Raw genomic sequence first — 23,932 nt, forward strand, 5'->3', positions numbered from 1 at the left:
GTTTGAGGCGTAGATTATCCACTCTCAGGGGGTTGGCTTAAATGACCTAGTGGATCCTGTCCAGCTCTGTGGTCATGGTCATGGTTTTTGAAGGAGAAAGTCAGAATATTGTGACTGAGGCCCTACAAAAAAAGTCTTGAGAGTACTGACACCCTCTGGCAGGTGTGAAGGTAACCTGTTCTGAAGAGTCAAAAGAACATTAGTTCAGTGCACATTCCCCCTCTTGAATGCCTGCCTCTTCCTGCACAATTGGGGGAGGAAAACGCAAAAATCTCCACCGATAAATATAGCAGCTATTGTTTGTGAGTGATTGCAAAGTAATGCGGGTTAAGGATGACATCATGAGATTCTGCAGCCAGAGCCTCGGCCCCTGACACACATGTGAGAACAGTTGTTCTTTGCAGATGGGGAGAGCGGCTGGTTCCAGATATGATATCACAGCGTGAAATGCACAACATTGTAAATAGGATTTTCATAGGCACAGATAATAAGGCCCATCTGCTTTCGAGGAGGAACGTGGGGAGTTCCTTCCTTTTTCCAGAAGAAAAGCACCGGAGGAAAAAGTGAGGTGCATATGTGTGCGTTGCGAGGCTGACTGTCTTTGCTTTGGGGTGGGGCGGAGTATACAAGCCCTTTCTATTTTGGTTTGTTGACATTTGGGTGGTGACACACGTGGTGGGCCATGTTAGGTATGCGCCTGCCACGTATGCAATGCCTGCTATTGGTGCACAAATGGGCTGCAGTCATACGGCTGCAGTGGCATAGCTTGGGTTGCCAGTGCCCGGGGCCAAACGGAGGGGGTGGGAGGGAAATGAGATGGAGTACGCATGCGCATTCAACTGCCTAACGACCTCCGCGTCACCCGGGAGATTGCAGCCATAGAGAAAATAAAATAAGAGTTGCTCTGTTGTCTGGAGAGGTTGCTTCCTGGTTCACAAGGAGAAGCCGTTTGCAACTAAGCCCAGTGATGGAAGCGAGTAGCTGTATTGAGGCAGCACCAATAATTGAAATTTTGTGCCCCTAACAATTTTGCACCTGAGGCAACTGTCCTGGTGGCCCCCCTACGGCTCCACTGTATGGCAGTCTTGGAATTGTTGGCCTTTGGTGATGGGGGTTTACACAAGGTATGCTCCCTGCAAGCTTCTTACATATCAAGAACTAGAATTGAATGATGGGTTGAAAGAAGAGTTCCTTTCAGATGTTCTGTCTCTGTCCAAGGCTGCTGGTTATCTCTGGTGGGTAGTTCGCTTGGAACCTCTCTTGCACCAGCCTCTGCCAGATCTGGTTCCTGTGCAGTTAAAGTGGAGGAAGGCAAAGGGGGCCTCTAGATAGCAAGAACAGGCCTCTCTGAACAGCCTGATTCAGAAATGCCTGGGAGTTACACATAACCTCTCCTGGCCTGTTGGTGTCAGGAGGCTTCCTTGGTTGAGAACGTAAGCAGAGCCATCTTGGATCAGGCCCATTGTCCAGCATGCTGTTCTCAGCTTCGTCAACAAGGTGCCTCAGGGAAGCCTGCAAGCAGGACCCGAGAGCAACAAAAACTCTCCCCATTTGTGACCCCCGCCTCCTGGTATTCAGAGGGCATTCTGGTGGGGTGGCCACAGGCTGGCTGCTCACCTTCCATTACTCCCTTGGGGCAGGGGCTCAAGTCCATTCATTGGAATGAAACAGAATTGCACATATGCATTCTTATGCTTCTGCTGCTAGTTCCAGCAGGAATTTCCAACGCTTTGTGCTCTTAGCATTAAAATCACTTTCTCTCTCTGTGTTTTTTTTTTTGTGTGTGTGTGTGTGTGTGTGTGCACGCTTACTGTTGCGGCACAGTTCCTTGCATACATGACTCAAAGCTCCCGCTCTGTTTTCCACATGTGAGCAAAGAACGTTATATGTCCAAAAGGGTCTAGTGTCAGGCTACACGCAATATCTTTGTTCCTCAAATGGTTTGGAATGTGCCTGCTAAGGGACTTTTAGCCGTGCAAAACAAAGCATCTTTTCTATAGAAGTATAGTCTGGAGGATGAGTAATGTGTCCTTTTTCAAGTGGTGGGTCCCTTGTGTGAATGAAAAAAAAAATCTCAGAACTGGCTGCCCCCCCCCCTAAATAAATCAGCATATTTTCCGTGTATGGTCACCCGCATTCCAAGTCCTACCAAAATGCCACCCTCCCCCGACCCAATACAGTGAATTTATATGGGGGAATAAAACGTTTTTGTTCCATGATTGTTATCAATTGCAAATGGAATAATTATGAAAACTTCCAATTTAAAGCCTTCTTAAATGCCTCTGATTAAAGTTTGGCTCCAATTTCAAATGCTGACACGAATGCTTTATGTAAACCTAGATGCAGTTTTTAACTGAAGGCACTTGCTATGTTTTACAGAATGCTTTATGAGTTTACATCTAAAAAGTACCCATAATAAAATAGGGTTCCTCAAGTAATGCAATGAGTATGATCGAATCCAAGGAAGATGAGAGATTAGGTGCTATTCTGCTAATGTTAGCGCAAGGATTTCTGGTTGTTCCGTGGGACTCCCCCTGACATGCGCCCCATACCCTCCCCAGGTTTTCTCCAGAGGGTTGGGATTCCACTCATTTTATTTCATTATAGATTCATATAAATCATAACTTGAAATGCTCGCTTCACTTTCAACTCCTTGATTTCAGCTTGAATGCAAGAAAAGTCCTATAGTTTTGCAGATATAGTGGTACCTCAGGTTACATACGCTTTAGGTTACAGACTCCGCTAACCCAGAAATAGTGCTTTAGGATAAGAACAGAAATCGTGCTCCAGCGGCACGGCAGCAGCAGGAGGCCCCATTAGCTAAAGTGGTGCTTCAGGTTAAGAACAGTTTCAGGTTAAGTACGGACCTCCAGAACGAATTAAGTACTTAAACTGAGGTACCACTGTACATACCAAATAGTTTTGTAGTTTAGTGGATACATACCAATCTAAGATGCTTGCAGTAGCTACCACCTCTGGACATGAAAGATGGGCATTTATTTATTAAAATAAAAGCATTTGAACTGCTGAGACAAAATCCTTACTCAGCCATAAAGATCATCCTGGATAGTTCAGTTTAAATCACAGAATCATAGAATTAGAAGGGTCTAATCCAATCTCCCTGCAATGTGGGAATCTAAAGCTAAAGCAACCATGACAGATGGCCATCCAACCTCTACTTAGAAACCTCCAAGGAAGGAGAGTCCATAACTTCCTGAGGGAGACAGTTCCACTCTCAAGCAGCTCTTGCTGTCAGATAGTTTTTTTTGTATGTTTAGTCGGAATCACCTTCCTTGTAACTGGAAGCCATTGGTTCTAGTTCTATCCTAGAATCATAGAATCATAGAGTTGGAAGAGACCACAAGGGCCATCGAGTCCAACCCCCTGCCAAGCAGGAAACTCTCTGGAGCAGGAGAAACCAGCTTGTTTCCTGGTTGTTAGAGCATGGTGCTGATAACAGCGGGGTTGCAGGTTCGATTCCCCGTATAAGACAGCTGCATATTTCTGCACCACAGGGGATCGGACTAGGTCAGGCCCCCCCTAACCCAGCCCTCCAGCTGTTTTGCGACTACAACTCCCATCATCCCTAGAGCTAACAGGACCAGTGGTCAGGGATGATGGGAATTGTAGTCCCAAAACAACTGGAGGGCTGAATTTGGGGGTGCCTGGACTAGATGATCCTCAGGGTCCTTTTCGAATCTGTGATTCTATGATTCTGTGATCAGTGGGGAGGCTGAAGCGGGTTTGGGGAGGGTTCCAGGTGCTGGACTACAACTCTGTCCATTCAGCCATCATGGACAGTGGTCAGGAATGATGGGAGTTGTAGTCCATAACATCTGGACATAAGAAATGCCCTCCCGGGTCAGGCCAGTGGCCCGTCTAGTCCATCATCCTGCTTCCACAGTGGCCGACTAGATGCCCCAGTGGGAAACTGGCAAGGAGGAGTCAAGCTCAGGATCCGTCTCCGCTGCATTTTCCAGCAACTGGTGTTTTGAAACTTCCAGCAGATTGGTGAAGGCAGGTTTAGGGCACTGTTCCCTCAGCAAGAACCAAGACACAGCCCCATGCCTCTCTGAAGTCTAGTTTCGAGGTTGCTTGATTCACGGCGGACATGAAAAAGGCACATTCAGTGTTGGCCGTTATTAGAAAAAATGATTCATACAAGCCAGGAGGTTGCTAATGCTCATGACAGCTGGGTATTTTATGTACCTGCTTCTGGCTGTGGATTGTACTTGTTTAAAAAGATTGATGCCCTGCCTCTTGATCTCCATGGCAGCTCACAAAAACAATACAACCCAGTAATCCCTGTTCCGCTGGCTGGTGCCCTTCCTTTGCTTCTGCAGCCTCAGGACGGTTGGTGGTCGATGCCGGGCGCATTCTGGCAGAGGAGGTGGAAGCAAGATCTCTGCTGCCCCTCCTCTGGCTAATGGCTGAGGTTGCGGCATTCTTTCTGGGAGGAGGAGGGTGCAGATTCCTGGTGGCCCTTGGTCCTCTAGATTGGGGGTGGGGAGCTAGATCTGGCCACCTGCTGCAGGCCAAGTTTGATAGGTGACCCATCCCTCTGCCCCCCAGTTTGGAATCAAGCCATTACACATAGGCATGGCTTGTCTGACACAGCCTTGCAGACCAAATGGAGATGCCTGGTGAGCCTAGTTAGGCCTGCAGGTCAGAGTTGCACAGCACTAGTGTAGCTGGGGCCAGAGGTCAGAACAGCCTTTTCCTTACTTCAAGCTCTGAACCTTGGACAGAAATGCCCTTCCTGTGGCCAGGTTTGGCCCTCGCTTCAGGCCACCGTGAAAGATGGATGGTTGGTGGCATGGCCCAGTCCTTTGACTTTCTGGGGAACAAGCGATTCACATTTTGGGCAGGGGCAAAACAGGAAAAGGTGACCTCACCTGGCTTAGTTTCCTCTGTGTGCTTGACCGGCCTTTTACGGCCTTGATGTGCCTGTAGCGCTGGCCTCCCAACTTCCTCATCTGGAACTCCTCCTGACTCTTCCAGTGAAGCCACTTGAGGGCTGCTGGTGCTGCCAGGAGCAAGTCTCCATCTCTGCTGGAAGAGCTGGACTTACACCCAGCTCCGCTGAAACCATGCTGTTTGCTTTCTTTGCTGCCAGAATGTCAAGACCCTGCATGGGGCACCTCTGACCTGCAGGTTGAATCCAGCCACCCATGCCCCTGCAACTGCCCTTGGGGTGTTCCCTATTCCATGTCCCTCTTCCCAGGCCGGGACACTTCCAGGACCTCCACTGTGGCCTCCCCAAATCCTTCCCTCCCGAGCTACAACATGTCCTTGAACTCTGATGGTGCCTTTTGCTTGTCTGGCTGGAGGATAGATAGGAGTAGCTCCATTGAAACACCTGCCTTTTTTTCATGGCTGGAATTCCCTTGCCCATCACCTTTCCCCACTCCTTGCTGGTGTTATTTCTGATGAAAGCCCTTGTTGCTGACATCAGCGTGATTATTATTCAGTCTTTTCCCAGGACTATAACATGGGAGGGAGGGTTTAGGTGACATCATCACAATAAGCAAAAAGCAGCAAATTGGCTCTGGTAGTCTTATTGGTATCGCATTAAAACAGGGGTCAGCAACCTAAGCGGCCTGCGGAAGTTGTTTGACTGGCCCACAAGCCGCCCCTGAACCGAGTTGCCCTCTCGCGTGCTGTGCTAAACTGGTGCAATGCGGCGCGGGGACTCGCTTCCATGGTGCTGGAAATCATGTCTGCGCATGCGCAGATGCCAGAAATCCCGGGCGCACACGGCGCTATCCGGCCCATGGAAGGATCTCCGCGGCAATGATCCGGCCCAGGCAAGATAAACCTTGCTGACCTCTGCATTAAAACAACTCATTTCTCGCCTGATCTAATTTCTGTTCTTTCGTCTTTTTTTTTTTAAAGGGACCCCTGAGAATAAACCCCAAGAAATACCACGAGGCCTTCATTCCATCTCCAGTAAGTAATGTGTAACACAGTAATCAGCGAATGTGCAGAAGGTGAACGGCTGGAGCACCAAGGAATTAAGTCCCAAGACGTGCACAGAGCATGCCAAACCTTTGGGTGCAGTCCATGAAGCATTGCTGCTACCCTGCCTCTGATCTATGCAAACCTCCCTGAAATGGATGCCAGTATAGCAGGAGGGGAGATGGGTGTCCGGGTACACAACGATCCGAACTTTTAGTGCTAGAGGTGATGTTCGTTCTGAGCTTGGCGAAGCCAGCTGAGCCCAGGTTGGAGACCACCGGCTAGCTCTAAACCCAAGGGTTTATGATTACGCTTACAGATGGCTTACAGATTTTCCCCTGACTTTAAGTTAAGCTCCCCCAAACAAATGTGCTTCTCTGCTGCTGGTTTGCAGCATGAGCTAATTTGCGAACTTGATATCAAAGTAATGTGCATGCTGCATTTTAACGTTCTTGCGTCTGAATGCCAAACCACGTGCAGTTTGTGAAACCTCCTTCAATCATGGACTGTGCATGCCTCCACTTTCTTCTTCTTCTTTTTTTGTGGGGCCATTGGTTAAGAGAAATTAGGGACGCCGGGGTTTCAGCTGTATGGTGCCTTGTGAATGCGTGGTGTGCGCACGTTGCCACACTAGTAGGAGCCAACTTACTCATCCAGTGAAGCTGAATGTTGAGAATTCAGGACACATAAAAGGAAGCACTTCTTTACGTAGTGCGTAACTAATCTATGGAACTCACTGCCACAGGAGGCAGTGAGGGCCACCGAGTTGGATGGCTTTAAAAGAGGATTAGACAGATTCGTGAAGGAGGAGAGGGCTATCAAGGGAATGGAGTTGTGAGATGACCTAACCTGTGGAGAAAACAGTAAAGACCCGATGAAGAGAGCACAGCAGAGGTTATATTTTCTGAGAATCCTCCGGAAAAATAATCTTTCAAAGGACCTGTTGATGGCATTTTACTATTGTACTGTTGAGAGTTTATTAACTTATGATCTGTGTGTGTGGTTTGGGAGCTGCACAGTCAGGGAAAAAACAATGCTGTCCAGGGTTGTAAAGACTGTGGAGAGAATAATTGGGTGCACTCTTCCCACCTTGGATCAAATCTACGCTTCCAGGTGTCATAAGAAAGCTGCAGAGATAGTGCAGGATAGTGCGCACCCCGGAAACGATCTCTTTAAGCTTCTGCCTTCTGGAAGAAGGTACAGGGTTATAAAGACTGGGACTAGCTGCCTGAGAAACAGTTTTTATCCAAATGAGATTTTGGTTTTAAACGCAGTGTAAGGTAGTCTCTGTGTGAGTATATTGTATTTAATTATGGGGTATCGGAGTTTTTAGGGGGTTAACCAGGCTGGGATAGCAGGCTTGCTGTTTTTTTAATTACAGATAGGTAGCCGTGTTGGTCTGCCATAGTCAAAATAAAAAAATTTCTTCCAGTAGCACCTTAAAGACAAACTAAGTTAGTTCTTGGTATGAGCTTTCGTGTGCATGCACACTTCTTCAGATACACTGTATCTGAAGAAGTGTGCATGCACACGAAAGCTCATACCAAGAACTAACTTAGTTTGTCTTTTAAGGTGCTACTGGAAGAAATTTTTTTATTTTGGTTTTTTAATGTCTGATGTAGATTTTTTTCAATTTCGTTCTGTATGGGACGAAGACAATAAAGATTATCGTATCGTATCGTACTAGCCAGGGTGGCTTTGCTCTGCCTCTACAACCAGAGTCAGCAATGTTTCTGAACAGCGGTTTCTGGAAACCCCAGGTGGGAGAGACTGCTGTCCTGTTGGAATCCTTCTTGCTGGTTTGCCATAGGCATCTAGTTGGCCTGTGTGAGAACAGGATGCTGGACTGGACAGGCCGTTGGCTTCATCCAGCAGGCTCTTCTTATGTTCTTATAAGATTGCTTTTGTTTTCTTTCTTTCTTTATTAATTTTGTATTACCACTCACCCCTTCGCCCGCAGTTCACAGCATAAAAATACAAGATAAAAACACAAAATACGCAATAAAAATAGGAACAGAAACCAAACAATAACCCCCGTTCCCCCCTCCCACAAACCTTGGGCTGCTTTGTTTGCTTATAATCCTGTCCTTTCTCAAAGGACTTCAGTGTGGTGTACATCTTTTAGGCCGGCCGACAACAGTCCTGCAAGTTAGGTTTGTCTGAGAGATGGCAACTGTCCCGAGGTTTACGGCAAGCTTTATAGCAGAGTGGGTTTTTGTACCTGAGGGGGGATAGCTTAGTCGGTAGAACAAGAGACTCTTAATTTCAGGGTTGCGGGTTCAAGCCCCACATTGGATGTAAAGATTCCTGTTTTTCTTGGGGTTGGTCTGGATGACTCTTGTGGTCCTTTCGAGCTCTATGAGGTCCTGCATTCTAACCTCTCTTTAATATATATATATATATATATATATATATATATATATATATATATATATTACTAGTTTTTTTAACATATCATTTTCAACAGTAATTAAACATACTTATTCAAATTTTTGATTTCGATCAATCCTGTCTGAAAATTTTCCAATCTAATCTCTCAGTATGCATTTCTTATCTTTCCTGTTACATTTCAAACTCTTAACCAATATCTCTATCTTTTTCTAGTTTGTAACACTTCGTATATTCCTCCTTACAAAACGTCTTGTAGTCCTACTAGCGTAATTTGTTGATTACAGTTGCTCTTCAAATAATTCATATACTTCTTCCAATCTTCTGTAAATCTCTGGTCCTGCAGGTTTTGAATCCTTCCTGTCATTTTGTCCAATTCTGCATAGTCCATTAATTTCGTCTGCCATTCTTCCTTCGTCGGAATTTCTTCTTGTTTCCATTTCTGGGCTAACAATACTCTTGCCGCAGTTGTTGCATATAAAAACAATTTAACATCTTGCCTATTAATGTCCTGACCTATAATACCAAGTAAAAATGCTTCTGGTTTTTTTAAAAAATCTATATTTCAACATCTTTTTCATCTCATTATATATCATTTCCCAGAGGTTCTTTACTTTTTTACATTCCCACCACATATGATAAAATGTTCCTTCTTTTTCTTTACATTTCCAACATTTATTATTTGTCTTATACATTTTAGCTAATTTCACTGGTGTAATGTACCATCTATACATCATTTTCATCATATTCTCTTTCAAAGCATTACAGGCTGTAAATTTTATCCTTTCATTCCACAACCTTTCCCATTCTTCAAGCTATATATTATATCCAAAGTCTTTTGCCCAATGTATCATTATCGATTTCACTTCCTCATCTTTCAAGTGCCATTCCAACAGTATTTTATACATTTTAGACGTTGTTTTACATTCATTGTTTAATATTTCTATTGTAACCTCTCAGCCCTATTGCTAGAAGTCGTTCATGAGAGGTTGTAAGGCATCTACTTCAGGATAGTGTCAGCCTGCGACTGGGATGATGCAGGGATCGAATGATTAGTTAATGTTAAGCCTGACAAGGCTTGCCTCGTGGAGGGGCAACATGAGCACCCGTAAGTCGCCGCGTGTGAGCTGGGTAACCCATGCAGGTGCTCAGTTTGGCAGAGGCCCACATTTTACAGTTCTTCCCCCTTTAATAATGTGTGTGGAAGAGGGCAGCTGAGTGGGTTCTTCTTCTTAGCGCTAGTTCACATATTCCTTGTCACTTCCCCAGGGATGCATGAACTAGGCGGTAGACGTATCACATTTACTGATGTGCCATTGAATCTAATGCACACCTCTGTTTTCAGAACCTTGGGGGGAAAAAGTATTTGCTGGCAAATGTAAACGTGCCATCAAATCTAATGCACACCTTAAGTTTTGCAACATAATTTGGCAAAAAATTGGCATTAGTAAATCCGGTATATTGAAATGCATGCTGTTTTGAATATGCAGTTATGCTGGTACATAAAAGGCACCTATTTTCATTTTGAGGGGACTGTATATTCATTATTCAAACAGACAAAACAGCCTTGTAGATAATTGCTGTTGCTCATTAGCTGTGATAGTTTTAAGAGCTTATTTTTCCAGTTTTATACAGCACAGGTGCATGGATATGTGCAGAGGCCTTTGCGATCCTCTGCTTTGCTTTTTACCACAGGGTGGGCAGCGTCCCAGTGCTTGCAGGTGTTTCCAAGGGGTCAAAGACTGTGTCAGCTGGCATCTCCAGAAAAGCCAGCCGTTCTCCTCAAGACCCAATCCTATGCTCATTTATAATTTTTAGTCATCAACAGGATGGTAGGCAAATGTTAAAGTGGCACCAGGATAAAACGAGGTCTGCAAAGAATGAAATAATGTTTTTCAAAACTGAAATTTAATTGACGCTGACATAAAACCCCACACATAAGCTAGGTAGAACAGAAGCCTTGCCCCCCGACCCCACCCCACCCACCATTCCCCGCTCCACCTCTTTCCCCCTTTTCTTCCTAATGTAGCACTAACGTCTCACAGCAAATGAAACTGATCTGTAGAAAACGCAGCTTGAATAAAAGAGATATTGCACATACTTTTCGTAAACTAATAAATCTTTAATAAAAATATATTAAAAACAAAACTGAAATTTGAGTTTCCTTGAAGCAGCTCCCGCTGTGTTTCGGTGTGCTTAGGATTGTAGCCTTAGGCTTTGCTGAGGAGGAATCCATGCCCGAAATCCCATGCGCTCTTGGGGGCGTATGGGGACCGTGGTGTGATTTAACCTCTTAGGCCCCGTTCTTTTGTGCAAACAACCTGTTTATGATAAACGACAGAACGAAGGAGAGACATTTCTAGTCTCCCTGGCTGGGATGGCCTGTCTGAAAATGCAGCTGGCAGATGGCAAGCTCACTTTTTATGTCTTATGTCTTCCCTTACTGACAAAGAGCTAAACGATGGGTTGTGTTTTTTTTTTTAAGAAACTGCCATCCGTCACCTCCTGGCATGGCTAACTTTGCCAGGGGAGGGGTTGCTGCAGCACGCGGGTGATGACTGAAATAAGAGGGCCCTTCTCCCGAATGATGATGTAAAGCATTTTTTAAGGACGTGGTGGGATTACTTGGGGAGTTGAGGTGAGAGGGGGATGGGGAAGAGAAAATCTGGACTCGTCAGAGGAACAGCTTCCAGGCGGAATTACGCTAGTCCAAGAAGCTTTGCAATTTTTCTGCATCTTGTCATGGGAGGCAGCCTTTGCACAGCTGTTGAGCTGCTGCTACGCCGGTCGCTTGTCTTGCTGTGGAATCGCCTCCGTTTCACATCAGGGCAGCGGCCTTCTGCCTCTTCAGCAAAGAATCACAGCCTTGGAGCCACGTGGAAAGTCGGCCTTCCCAGGCAATAATTTACTCCTTTGTAATAAATGCACAGCTCTTGCAGGTGTGGTGGTGGTGCAAGAGCTCTTCCCCCGGCACACTTGCTGCAAAGGAGACAACCTTTCCCCCAGCGATATCTTGATGAGAAAAGGCACAGTTCATCTTTCTTTTCCTTTTCCCTTTTTTTTAGGTGATCCTGTATTTTAGTCTGACAGCCAGCACAGTAACCCATAAGATAGATCCCTACCCCTAAGTTAGCCTTGCAAATTGCCCTATAACTCTGCTTATGTCTTCTCTCATATATATATATATATATAGAGAGAGAGAAACAAATCCAAAATAATAAAGAGAAAAAACTTTTACCATATCCACATATGAGATTCTCTGAATCTCGCGACTTCCCCCTGTCCCCTGCATTGGTTCTTAAAATAATTTTTCTAAAACTACATATCATCACGGTCTCCACAGTTTTCATCTCTCTGAATTATCTATATTTTTCGTTTCTTTACAAGTTATTTTTAAAGTCCAGCTAACTTTTTTATTTGTTTACAATGGTCTCCTAAGTAAATTCTAAATTTTTCCCATTCTTTTTTAAAAGTCATTATCTCTTGATTTCTGAGTCTCCCAGTTAGTTTTGCCATTTCTGCATAATCCAGCAGTTTGGCTTGCCATTCTTCCTTGGTCGGAACTGTTTGTTCTTTCCATCTTTGGGCTAGTAGCATCCTTGCAGCTGTTGTCGCATACATAGGCAGTCCTTTCTGGTCTTTGGGGATATCAGAGCCTGTAATTCCTAATAGAAATGCTTCTGGTTTTTAAACGAATGTTATTTAAACATTTTTTTTCAATTCATTGTATATCAGTTCTCAAAAGGACTTTGTTATCTTGCATGACAACTACAGTGGTGCCTCGCAAGACGAAATTAATTCGTTCCGCAAGTTTTTTCTTCTTGCGAGTTTTTCGTCTTGCGATGCACGGTTTCCCATAGGAATGCATTGAAAATCAATTAATGCGTTCCTATGGAAACCGCCTTCAGACCAGGTCCGGGGACAGTCTGTCCCCCGACCTCTTCTGAAGGCTGGGGGGGATGAAAAGGGCTTTTCTTCCCACCCCCAGCATTTAAAAAAACCCCGGGACAGCGGAGGACTGCTCCGCTGTCCGGGGCGATGTAAAAGCCCCTGGGAAGGCAGGCAGGGGGGGACAAAGACTTTTGCCCCCCACCCGCCTTCAGAAGAGGTCCTGGACCTCTTCTGAAGGCGGGCGGGGGGGCGAAAGTCTTTGCTCCCCACCGCCTGCCTTCCAAAGCTGTCCGGGACAGCGGAGAAACGTGCTGCCTTTCTCCGCTCTCCCGGGAAGGCAGGCAGGGGGGAGCAAAGACTTTTGCCCCCCCCCCCCCGCCTGCCTTCAAAAGCTGTCCGGGACAGCGGAGAAACGTGCTGCCTTTCTCCGCTCTCCTGGGAAGGCAGGCAGGGGGGGACAAAGACTTTCGCCCCCCCGCCCGCCTTCAGAAGAGGTCCAGGAAGAAGCTCTCAGCTTCTTCAGATCAGCCACCTTGACCTCAAGGAAATGAAGCTGTTCTCTGAGGGCAGGAGCTCATTGCACCAAGCAAACACCCACAACTTGTACCCAGCAGGCAGATTGTCAGACATGTGACGTTCTGTACCTTAAGCTGCTAGCTTTCTACCTGCATGTCTTCTGCTGCTGTCCATTGACTTGCTCCTTACCTTGATGCCTTGCCACTCTTCACATGCTGGTGTCTTTTTCACAGTGCAATTTCTTTCCTTTTTCTAAATCAAGCCCCCGAGTCTACGTGGCTTGAACCAATTTTAAGGAAAGAGGATTTTTATTGCCAGCAAGGGAGAGTGGTGCTTCTGTTGGCTGGCAGCAATAATTAGCAGATAATTAAGGCAGCAGCCGAGCTTGCCTTAGAAAAACAAGAGACTCTATACTGCTAGAATCTAATAGTGCTTTGCTCATGGATAAACTCCTGTTTTTGGTCATTTGAGTGGTGGCATCTTACTGTGGTTCAAAAGACTGATGGAATTGCTTCTCATTTCAGAATCTGGAAGGTTTCTGAGTGTCATTATTTGAATCTTCTTGCTTTTATTGCTGTGGGAAATCAGTAACTTGTGTACCGCTCTTCTCCATACGTGTAATGCCACCACTCTCCCTCTTTAAATCCCTCAAAAACCCACCTCTTCGTTGAAGCCTTTGGCGTAACTTTTCAGTCCTCGTTCTCCTCCCTGGGGTCTGTTTGCCTTCCATGCTGCTTCTGCGCACCCATCAGACAGACGGAGGGGCTGTGGTGGTCTGGAGAGCTTCATGCTACTCTCAGGGGACGCGCATACAGAGGGGTGTTGTCCAGGGGTGGCCCATTGGACCCGAGCCTTGAGTCTTTTTGGATTGGGCTCTGCATCTCCTTTGAAAAGCCATTAAAACAAAGCAAAACACAGAGCTTTCCTTTCAGGGTGGCTGGGTGGATAGTGCAGGCTGTTGAGACCACAGCCTTCTGCCTCCTTAATTTCCCCAGAGGCACATTTGTGTCCTCGTGCATCTGTGCCCCATCCCTTTAACTTCCTTAGCAATGGCCCTGCATGTAAAAGCCATCCGACGTCAGGCCATTGCGGCTCCAGACTTTCACTACTAGGGTGAGGAGACGGTGAACGTGCAATTCTGGGGGGGCAGGGAGATGAACTGAAAAGAGTGCTGAGGGGAGAGAGGGGGCGGCTGAGGAATTACGATGCACTTCCCAGCCCATGGCAGCAGTGAAGGTGCTTGGAGGGCAGGCAATTTGCAATTGGCCGTGGATTTTCTAAGGGTTTTGGAACCGTGGGCTTATAATAAGTCAGATCGGTGAGAGCTTGACTTGTGAATCAGGCCACTGAATCCCATTGTTTCTCAAAGCCTTCATTATGCACATCAGGATAAAAAGGGAGAACCAACTTGATTAAAGCATCCTTGTAACCCCCCCCCCCCGAGAGTATCCAAATCACTACATGCTCTCCTGGAAACAGATGGAAGCTTTCTTTGGTTCTGAGTGGTTTAATGTGTTGTCACCCACTCCCAACATTGTACACTGAAATGTGCAGAACTCTGTGAAGCAGAAGCAATTTCAGACAGGGATCCAGATGTGCTAATGTGCTGGATTCCCCCTCCCCCCAAAAAACCAAGTAGGAATTAAACTTCTTGGCCTGGGTCATGGTGCTGGGTGTTTCACTGGGGAAAGTCTACATGGGGCAAAACTGCTTTTGATCCTGTGATGATGATTATGATGATATAAAATACCCCGCCCATTTGGCTCTTCAGCATGCAACTTTTAGAGTCAATTCTCCTATTGAAGGTGTTGATTCTTCTTCCAGGTGCATGTGACAGGCAGCCTTGTGATGTGCTAGGAAAACATCTATGAGCCATATGGCACATAGAAATGATAGGGGTCCTTGCGCAAAGTGCTCTGAGTGAGGTAACTGGTGGTCTCATTCTGCCCCATGGAGGCTTACTACCTAGCCCCCAGCACAGATCCATATACCAAAGATCTCCTTCCTTTATCATGGAGGTGTCATTGTAGCTGGCGATGCTTTGGTAGTTCGTACCCTAAAATTTGTGTTACTCTGACAGGTGCCATATATTGGCTTCTCCTTTGCAGGTGTGATTCTGATATTGCTCCCGTGCTTTTGAAATTGCTCCCAACACCTCACTTTCTTTGCCTCCTCAAATGACTGCTGCGGTTTAGGCTTGGTTCTCTTATGTCCCCACCACACTTTTGGTATGGCTGAAATGGAGATTTAACAGACGCGACCACTGCTGAAAAGATCCCCCGTGGCTCTGTGAAATGAATGAAGACAGGTTCCAATGCTTCTCTGCCTCGGCAGAAGACATTTTCACCAGCACATCTCATTTCCAGCTACTTATCCGTCGGCTGTGCTTTCATCCCCTCGGTGGGATTGGTCCAGCACAGCTTTTGCTCGGGATCCAATTTCTCTCTGCGATGGTCGCCCTTCTCCCTGAGCGCTGTGCTATCTTGTCCATTTCACACCACTTGCCGGATTTCATGCCTGGGAGCGGCCTGGAATTCCTGGCAGCGGAGGACTCCCTCTGGCTTCACCACGAGGCAGTCCCACGAGGCTGCATGGCGCGGCACTTCCGTTCCAGAACCGTGAAACCGAGAAGCCTGCTCTCCTGGGCTGTTTCGGTGAACACGCTTCTGCTCGGGAAGGGCTTGGGGCCAGGGGAGAAGGGGGGCCAGACCTATGGGGTCACTAGGTACATTGACTGGCAGCAGCTCTTCAGGGTCTCAGGCGGGGGACAGTTTTGAGCCCTACCTGGAGCTACCTTTGGAGATCGAAGCTGGTCCTTCTGTAAGCAAAAGCAGATGCTTCATCACTGAACTACGGAGTTTTTCCAAGCGGAGTCAACAAGGGCTTAATGTTTTTATTTTGATGATGTATTTTTTTGTTTTTATATTGTGATTTTATCCTGTCAACCGCCCTGAGACCTGCAGTATAGGGCAGTATACAAAATAATTATAATTATAATACCCTGCTGGGCACAAATGAGGGAGGTCTTCATGGATGATGGGGATTTATAGTTCTGCAACATCTGGAGTGCCACAGACCCCCCATCTCTGCTTTAGCTGTCTGGTGTGAAAAGCAAGTTCTTCTGAGACACAGTTGAGGCCAAAAGGAGGGTCTTAGCTGTGTCTGTGCAAATAGTAGTCAGCCAGTAGAAGCACACTTCACCATGTGAATATGTGGTTGCTTCCTCTCTAGTTGCAGACCATTTACTACCTTCAAAAATCCTTGGGTGTCCTTGTAGATCAAAGGGCAGGCTTCTTGTTTTGGGGTTTTGACTCTTGTATGCACCCCAAGGGAACCTTTAAGAGGCAGATGAGACTGACTATCCCTGACTTTCCCCTCTTCTCAGGTGCAGGCTCTGAAAAGACTCTCATGACCTCCCTTGGTTTGTTGTCCTCGAGGTGTGATGCATTCTGAAACCCACTTGTAGCTTTCCCAAACCCTCTTCCTCTGTGTAAGAGCCGTTTCTTTCCTTGTCTCTTCTAGGACAGCACCCGAGATATCTTCATTGATGGCGTCGTTGCTCGGAACAGAGCTCTGAACGGTGACATCGTGGTGGTGACTCTGCTTCCGAAAGATCAGTGGAAGGTCAGTGCTCAACCTTACCAGTTAAATTCATTTGGAACTAAGACTCTGACCCTTTCTCGCAGAGTCCATAGCAATCGTGAATGGGGCTGTTTTTCAAATTTATATGCCTGTTCGGCCAACTATCACCTTCTCAATGTTTTCCTCGTGGTGATGGTTGCTCTAACCTCCTTGTAATTTTTCTTTTCCGTGTACCTTTGCTTTTTATGCAGCTTCATGTGGGTCCCTCCGCATGTTCAAAAAAGTGGAACTTCTTGTTCTGATAAGGCTTTCTATTTTCCTATTTATTTTTTGCTTCAGTATATAACAATGCTTTTATTTTAAGGGCAGAGGACTGTGATTTGTGTCCATTCTGTGGTCTTATCCTACTACACTGGCCCTTGAATGCTTGGTTTTGCTTTTCTTACTGTGGTGCATTTAAACCGCCTTAACCTTATTTTTTTGACTCTGCGCTGGATAGGAGTTCTTGGCCATTGAACAGGCATAAAGATTGCCTTGAGAGAACCCTGGCTTGTCTGCTCGCTCGCCCTTGCCGTCTTGTCTCCCAGACCATAATTGCTTAGAGACTCTTGTTTGGGTGCCTCCGTGTGCTTTGCACAGTAAATATCTCAATCTCACCCTGAGGTTAGCAACCAAACATTAGGTAATTTGTAAATCCGAGGGGAAATGGGATTCGTTTCCCTAAGCAGTCCCATGTGTTGAGGTGTTAATTCCACCGTGAGAGAGTGCGGGACAAGCCTGCGGCGATGGGTTTGCCCAGACAGAGTTGAATATTATTAGGATTGAGTTAATTTGAGTTAAAGGTCTTCCTATTTTGAAGGACGAAGGGAAGTGCAGATGGGTGTAACTGATCTGAAAACAAGGGGCAAGCCAACACAATACTTAATCTTCTGTTATGGTTTGTTCATCCACCCCTCCACCCCCCCCTTTGCTTGTAGGAATGATGCCTTGAGTACAACAGATTGTTTGCTTCCTTTAACATCCAGCTCTTCGTGAAACGATTGATTTAAGTCCTTGCCTTCCAAGCCTTTTTCTAAACATGGACACATTACGCTAGATTACGGTTAATCCAATCTCTTATATAACTGCTGTCATTCTGTGCCTATTTGCATCTTTGGTTCTCATGGAACTAATTTTTCTTAGAATTGTTTTTCTTCCACCAGCATGGACTCATTTGCAATGTAATTGAATTGTATGGGTGTCTTGGAATCCACGCTTTGGAAAAGTCCGCTTACCTGTTGCTCCCAATCGAATGTTCCGCATTAAAAATTCGCCCCGATTGTATTTGCAATGTTCCTTTGTTCTCGGATCCTTTTGGATCTGCCAGAGAAGAAATGTTTGAGAAGCTAACTATTCTGATGATAAAATGGCTAAAGGAAGAGAAGCATGGAACAATAGTTTAATGGGAAGCGTATAATCCACGTAATGCCTTTCCCAAAACAGACTGCCTGCTCTAGCAGTGTTTAGCTAATCCTCAACAGCATGAACCTCGTGTATCCAAGAGACCCTCCTCCAAATGTTTTACCACTAAGCCCAACATCATTTAGATGTTGATGTGTGTCTTATTCACATTGTGCTGAAATAGCATAAGAACACAAGAGGAGCCATGCTGGATCAGGCCCAAGGCCCGCCTAGTTCAGCGCCAGTGCTTTCTCAACTTGTGATTCCCACCAACTGGTTTCCAGAGGCACCCTGTCTCTGACAGAGGAGGTAGAACACAGTCAATGTGGCTAGGAGCCATTGACAGCTCCATTCTTTGTGTTTTAGTTCAATCCTCTTTCAGAGCCACCCAGGTTGGTGGCCACCATCACTACCATCCCTTGCAGGGGCAAATTGCATGTTGTTATTTAGTCGTTTAGTCGTGTCCGACCCCATGGACCAGAGCACGCCAGGCACTCCTGTCTTCCACTGCCTCCCGTAGTTTGGTCAAACTCATGCTGGTAGCTTCAAGAACACTGTCCAGCCATCTTGTCCTCTGTCGTCCCCTTCTCCTTGTGCCCTCCATCTTTCCCAACATCAGGGTCTTTTCCAGGGAGTCTTCTCTTCTCATGAGGTGGCCAAAGTCTTGGAGCCTCAGCTTCACGATCTGTCCTTCCAGTGAGCACTCGGGGCTGATTTCCTTCAGAATGGATAGGTTTGATCTTCTTGCAGTCCATGGGACTCTCAAGAGTCTCCTCCAGCAGGCAAATTCCATAGTTCTAACTATTCTTACTGTGAAGTAGCATTTTTCTTTTGCCTGTCCTGACTCTTCCAACGTTCAGCTTCCCTGGATGTCCGTGTGTTCTAGTCTTATGAGAGAGGAAGAAAAGCTTCTTATTATTTGGTTTGTACCCTGCAATGCACAATTTCATAATCATCTATCATGCCACCTCCTTCTTGCCTTTTCTCCTCACACAGCACTCATTCCACCCTCATGATAATTTTGGTTACTCTTTCTTGAATCTCTTCCAATACTATAATATCCTTTTTTTGAGGCGAGGCAACCAGGCTTGTATACTGTAGCTTCCAAATGTATTCCAAATGCAGCTGTTCTGCAGTTTTGTAGTACAGCATTATGAAATTGGCAGTTTTATTTTCGTTCACTTTCCTAATGGTTCCTAGAATGCCATTCTGCATGCACACGAAAGCTCACACCAATAACAAACTTAGTTGGTCTCTAAGGTGCTACTGGAAGGAATTTTTTATTTTATTTTCTCATTTTTGTAACTGCTGCACCCTGTACTTACAGAGATTCACACAGAGATGGGTTGCTGAGAGTTGCTTCCTATCTCTGGAACTCTCTTCCACTTGAGAGTGCTCAAAACCTGTGCCTTAGCATATTCTGAAGGAGATCAAAAATTCCTAGTTTGGACAGTCTTTCGCTTATAGGTTTTTATTTATGGCTAGATCTTACTTATCTAAGCAAAATGAGAGATTTATTTAAGTTGCTCATTTGGTGTTTCATTGGCTTATAAGTTTCCTTGAAATGCAATAACTCCATTGCACACTGAGAAATCTGAAGGAAACATGTTCAAGGTACAGTTCTGTGCTTCAAGTTCAAATAGTAGCTTAAGCTTCATGCTTTTTTTTCAAGATGAGAGGAAAATGCAAAGTAAACCAAAACAAAATATACATGTTGAAGATTGAGATATTTGCACGTTCAGAAAACGTCTCCGTTTCGTGTTGAAAACTGTGCTCCGCTAGTTTTCAAGAAAGCCAGGAACTGTTTAAATTAAAAGGCAATGTAGCAATGTCATCTTCAGCATTAAAAGATAACAACATTTACTTTGATTTCTACTAAAAATGTTTTTTTTTGGGGGGGATCATGATTGGAAGGAGTCCCTCCGGTGCTCTGCATCATTGTGTAAATGTTGAAGGTTCCACTTTGTCCTGTGGGGAAAGATCATGGGAAGTGCTTCTTATGAACAGCAGCGTAGGGCTTTGCAAGAGAAGAATTTGGATAGAACAAGTCTTTATTAAGTCAGTTTGCATTGTGTCCTTCCCCGGGATCTTTATCAAAACTTGCAACTTGCTAAATATGAGCTGAATAATTTAGTTTCAGCTCAGGTCGAATTTGCATTGATATGTTTGTGCCAGAAGTATCGGGAAAGCTGAGAGACGTTGGGTGAGATTTTGGCTTCCCATTTAGAAGAACAATAAAACTCAGAATTATGATTCAGGGTGTATGCAATAATGTGTACTCAACGCCAAAGGATATAAATTTAGATTTCAAAGGTACTACTCTATAGGAAGGATATTGAGACTTTGGAATGTGAAATGTCAGTCCTTCCACAGTTAGATTTGCAGCAAAGGGAATTTCAGAGACTTTGCAGAGGGATGAAATCAAGAATTCCATTAATAGTATGAAGGCTAGGAAAGTTCTGGGGCCATATGGTTTTTCTATAGGATGGTAGGAGGTATATTCAATTTTTTAAGTTGCTATTTGTTTTGCCTTTATATAAAGGCTCTTGATCAAGGTACCCTTCTCTTGTCTATGTGCGATACTCGTATCTGTATTATTCCAAAGCCTGGTAAAGGACTTGCTAGTTGTGCAGATATTATCAGAAGTACTTGCTAGCAGACTTTGGGCTGTGGTAGCAACTTTAATACACACAGATTAATTAGGTGAGCTTTATTTGTCAAAGGTAGAGAGCAGATACTGTAAGGTTGGTAGCAGATTTTGTTGCTTCATATGGTAGTATAATTGATGTGACTGCTATTCTTTTTCTTGATGCTGAAAAAGAGTTCAACAAAATATATTGGCAGTTTATTTCTGTTACTTTGGTGCATGGGGGAACTGGGGTTCTTCAGGAATTTATGAATTGGATTAGACTCTCATATCTGTCTCCTCAGTCACAGGTGAGAACACATGGAATTCTTTCAAGCGTGTTTGGTTTAGAGAGAGATACAAGGCAGAACTCTTCTCTTTCTCCTTCGATATTTGATTTATATTTGAAGGTGGTGGCATATACAGTTAGGCAGACTAGAGGTTTGTGGTTTTGTGCATGAACAAATGGGATTTAAAATAGTTGTGTATGCAGATGATTTATTATTATTATTATTTATTAGTAGGCCTGAATCATCCACATCTGAGCTAACATAATTTATTAATTATTTTGAGGCAATTTCTTGCTATACAGTTAATTGGTTAAAATCGAAATTAAGTTACCCAGTTTATGCACTAATTGACAATTTTGTTGGTGCCTGGAGGCATGTTTTGGATCCTAGACGTATTTCTCAAATTATTAAATTGAATTTAAGTAGAGTCATAGAATAGAATACTGTAGAGCTGGAAGTAGATGACAGAAATAACTCATGATTTAGAAAGATGGTCATTACTTAGAATTCGGGATAAAGTTAATACACTCAAGATTAATATTTTGCCACAGATCATTTATTTCCTTTGGAAATAGAGAGGCACTCCTTTTTGTGGCTGATAGTTAGATTTATACATTAGATCGGATCAGATGGCAATTCTTTTGTCATTTTCAATTTTGCCGTTTAGATACCCCTTACCTGCTTGTGTTGAATGGCAGTTTTCTCAGCTATAGCACCTTTGGGTGCCTCTTCATGGACTGCCAGTTCCTACATTGTTTGATGAAAAAGTTGCATCTCTGCAGAGAGCTAAACCCCTAATAGTTACCAGATTAGGAATGAGTTTTGGGCTGACTCTGTGAACAGGCTAACATGCGTTGGTCTGCCTTGGTAGGGCTTCCCACCCCGAGTTTTATTTTGCAGCTCTTCCTACTTCTATGGGCTGTTAAAAGTCCTAAGCATTGCCTTGGAATCTCTAACTGTAGTAGGATTTCTGACAATACAATATCCTTCTCTTCATACAATATCCTGAGAAACAGCGTCCAGCACTCTTAAAATCGAGATCCAAGATCCGTGAGCACCAGTAAAAGCACTGAGAGGTGAATTCTGACTCCTTCCTGGTTCCAGCAAATTCTGCTTGATCTTAGCGGCTTTTGCTTCATGCAGCTTCTGCCTAGGCTTCCAGACCTTTTCGTTCCAAACTGCTTTCATATGATGTTTATGTTGGGATTTTATTGCATACACACACACACACACACACACACAGAGAGAGAGAGAGAGAGAGAGAGAGAGAGAGATATGTTTAGCTGATACTGTTCTATTTGCTGCTGCTACAGTTCTTTTTATTTATTTGAAGAATGTATTAATTGCTTCATATATATTTTTTAAAAATGGAAGTGATATATGATGAAAGATTTTACAGAACGACCACATGCGAAACGATGCTAAGAAGATGCAAACAACAAACACCACCACAATGTAAAAAGAGAGTTCTGTTGTTAGCATAAAATTGACAGCAGACATTATGTTGTTGCAGTTTTATGGCCAGTTGCTTGAAGGGTTCTAATGTGTGCTGCCTTGGGAGTGGTAGCCTTGAGAGGCGGCCTAAAACAATGGAAAAGAAGTAAGTAAGTAAATAAATAAATAAGATGATGAATATGGCTGGCATTGGCATGGAGACTACTTGTTTGGAAGTTCTGGTTGGCTGGATGAGCTGCACAGTCAGGGAAAAAACAATGCTATCCAGGGTTGTAAAGACTGCGGAGAGAATAATTGGGTGCACTCTTCCCACCTTGGATCAAATCTACGCTGCCAGGTGCCATAAGAAAGCTGCAGAGATAGCGCAGGATAGTGCGCACCCCAGAAATGATCTCTTTCAGCTTCTGCCTTCTGGAAGAGGGTACAGGGTTATCAAGACTAGGACTAGCTGCCTGAGAAACAGTTTCTATCCAAATGCGATCTTGGTTTTAAACACAGTGTAAGGAGTCTCTATGGGAGTATATTGTATTTTAAAATGGGGTATCAGAGTTTTTAGGGGGCTAATCAGGTTGGGATAGCTGGGATAGCAGGCTTGTTGCTTTTGAATGTCTTATGTAGGACCCCCCCCCCCCCAAATTTCGTTGTTCTGTATCGGACAATGACAATAAAGTTTATTGTATTGTAATGTATCGTAATGAACACAGGCTTACATCAAGTCATGCCCTTGGTCCATCCACCTCAGTTTGGCCTACTGGCAGCAGCTCTCTAGGGTTGCAGTCAGGGCGTCTTTTTAAACACCATCTGGAGATTGCAGGGATTGAACTTGGTACCTTCTGCATGCAAACTAGATGCCCTTCTACAGAGCTATGGCCTTTTCAGCAGCTCTGGGCAATGGCGCAGAGGAACTGAGTGGACCTTTCTCCACTCCCTGTTTGTGGAGTTCCTCCTGCTCAAGATATTCTCCTTATCTCTCTTCCTGCAAATCTTTCTCACCCCTTGGATTGTGCAGATTGGGGGCTGCTCTCTGCAATCTGGGTTTTGGAGGCCTGTTGTGGTTGAGAATGCATTGCTCTTTGCTTTGCAACTGGTTGCCGTTGAAGACTTCTTCTGGCGTCCTTTTGGAAAGGTCTGTGCGGATGTAGACAGTGACTTCCAAGCAACAGTTGTCAGCCCAGCTGACCTCTCTCGCTGCTCCTGGCCTGCAATTCCTTTTGAAGGTGCAGCAGAAGTCAAGTCTTTTCCCAGGGCAAAGGGTGTGGTCCTTCGAAGTGAACACTCTCACTTCCTTTCCGTCATTTTATTAGCTGGGAAGTGGGCTGGGTCACCATCTGCATTGGAGGTTAATGGGAGGGGATGCCCCACAGTGTGGAGGTTAACAGAAAGATATGGAATATGCAGAAATGGTGAAACTTACCAGAAGAATAAGAAATCAAGATAACGAAATGGCGTATCCGAATTAACTTCACTTGCTCATTTATTCACCTTCTTTAAATATATACTTTTATGAAACTGCAGGTTATTACAATAATCCTGCCAATGTTCTTATCTGTTTACAATTTATCTGTAAATATTCAATAAACCATTTCCATTCTTTTATTTAAAAAATTGTTAATTTGTTTTCTTATTCTTCTGGCAAGTTTCGCCATTTTTGCATATTCCGTAAGTTTTGTATCCATTCTACCTTTGCTGGGACTTCTGCTTCTTTCCATTCTGGGGCGAATAACATTCCTGCCACTGTAAAAGCATACATGAATGATTTTCTATACATTTTAGGTACTACTGTCCC

At 44.7% G+C, this 23,932-nt stretch overlaps 1 protein-coding gene across 5 annotated transcripts in view; it reads left to right on the forward strand.

Annotated features, from left to right (window-relative positions):
- The window catches only part of DIS3L2 (DIS3 like 3'-5' exoribonuclease 2), a 203,649-nt gene that overhangs the window by 28,825 nt on the left and 150,892 nt on the right, over window positions 1-23,932 (forward strand). For all 5 annotated transcript variants that reach the window (XR_014220095.1, XM_082223950.1, XM_082223951.1 and 2 more), the window contains 2 exons: window positions 5,896-5,949; window positions 16,276-16,377. Coding sequence is in view for 4 of the 5 variants with exons in the window: in XM_082223950.1 (XP_082080076.1) it covers window positions 5,896-5,949; window positions 16,276-16,377 (156 nt within the window). In the remaining variant the exon portion in view is untranslated. The remainder of the gene's footprint in view (window positions 1-5,895; window positions 5,950-16,275; window positions 16,378-23,932) is intronic.

This window comes from Podarcis vaucheri, assembly GCF_965113315.1.
Source record: "Podarcis vaucheri genome assembly, chromosome: 5".
Classification (NCBI taxonomy): Eukaryota; Metazoa; Chordata; class Lepidosauria; order Squamata; family Lacertidae; genus Podarcis; species Podarcis vaucheri.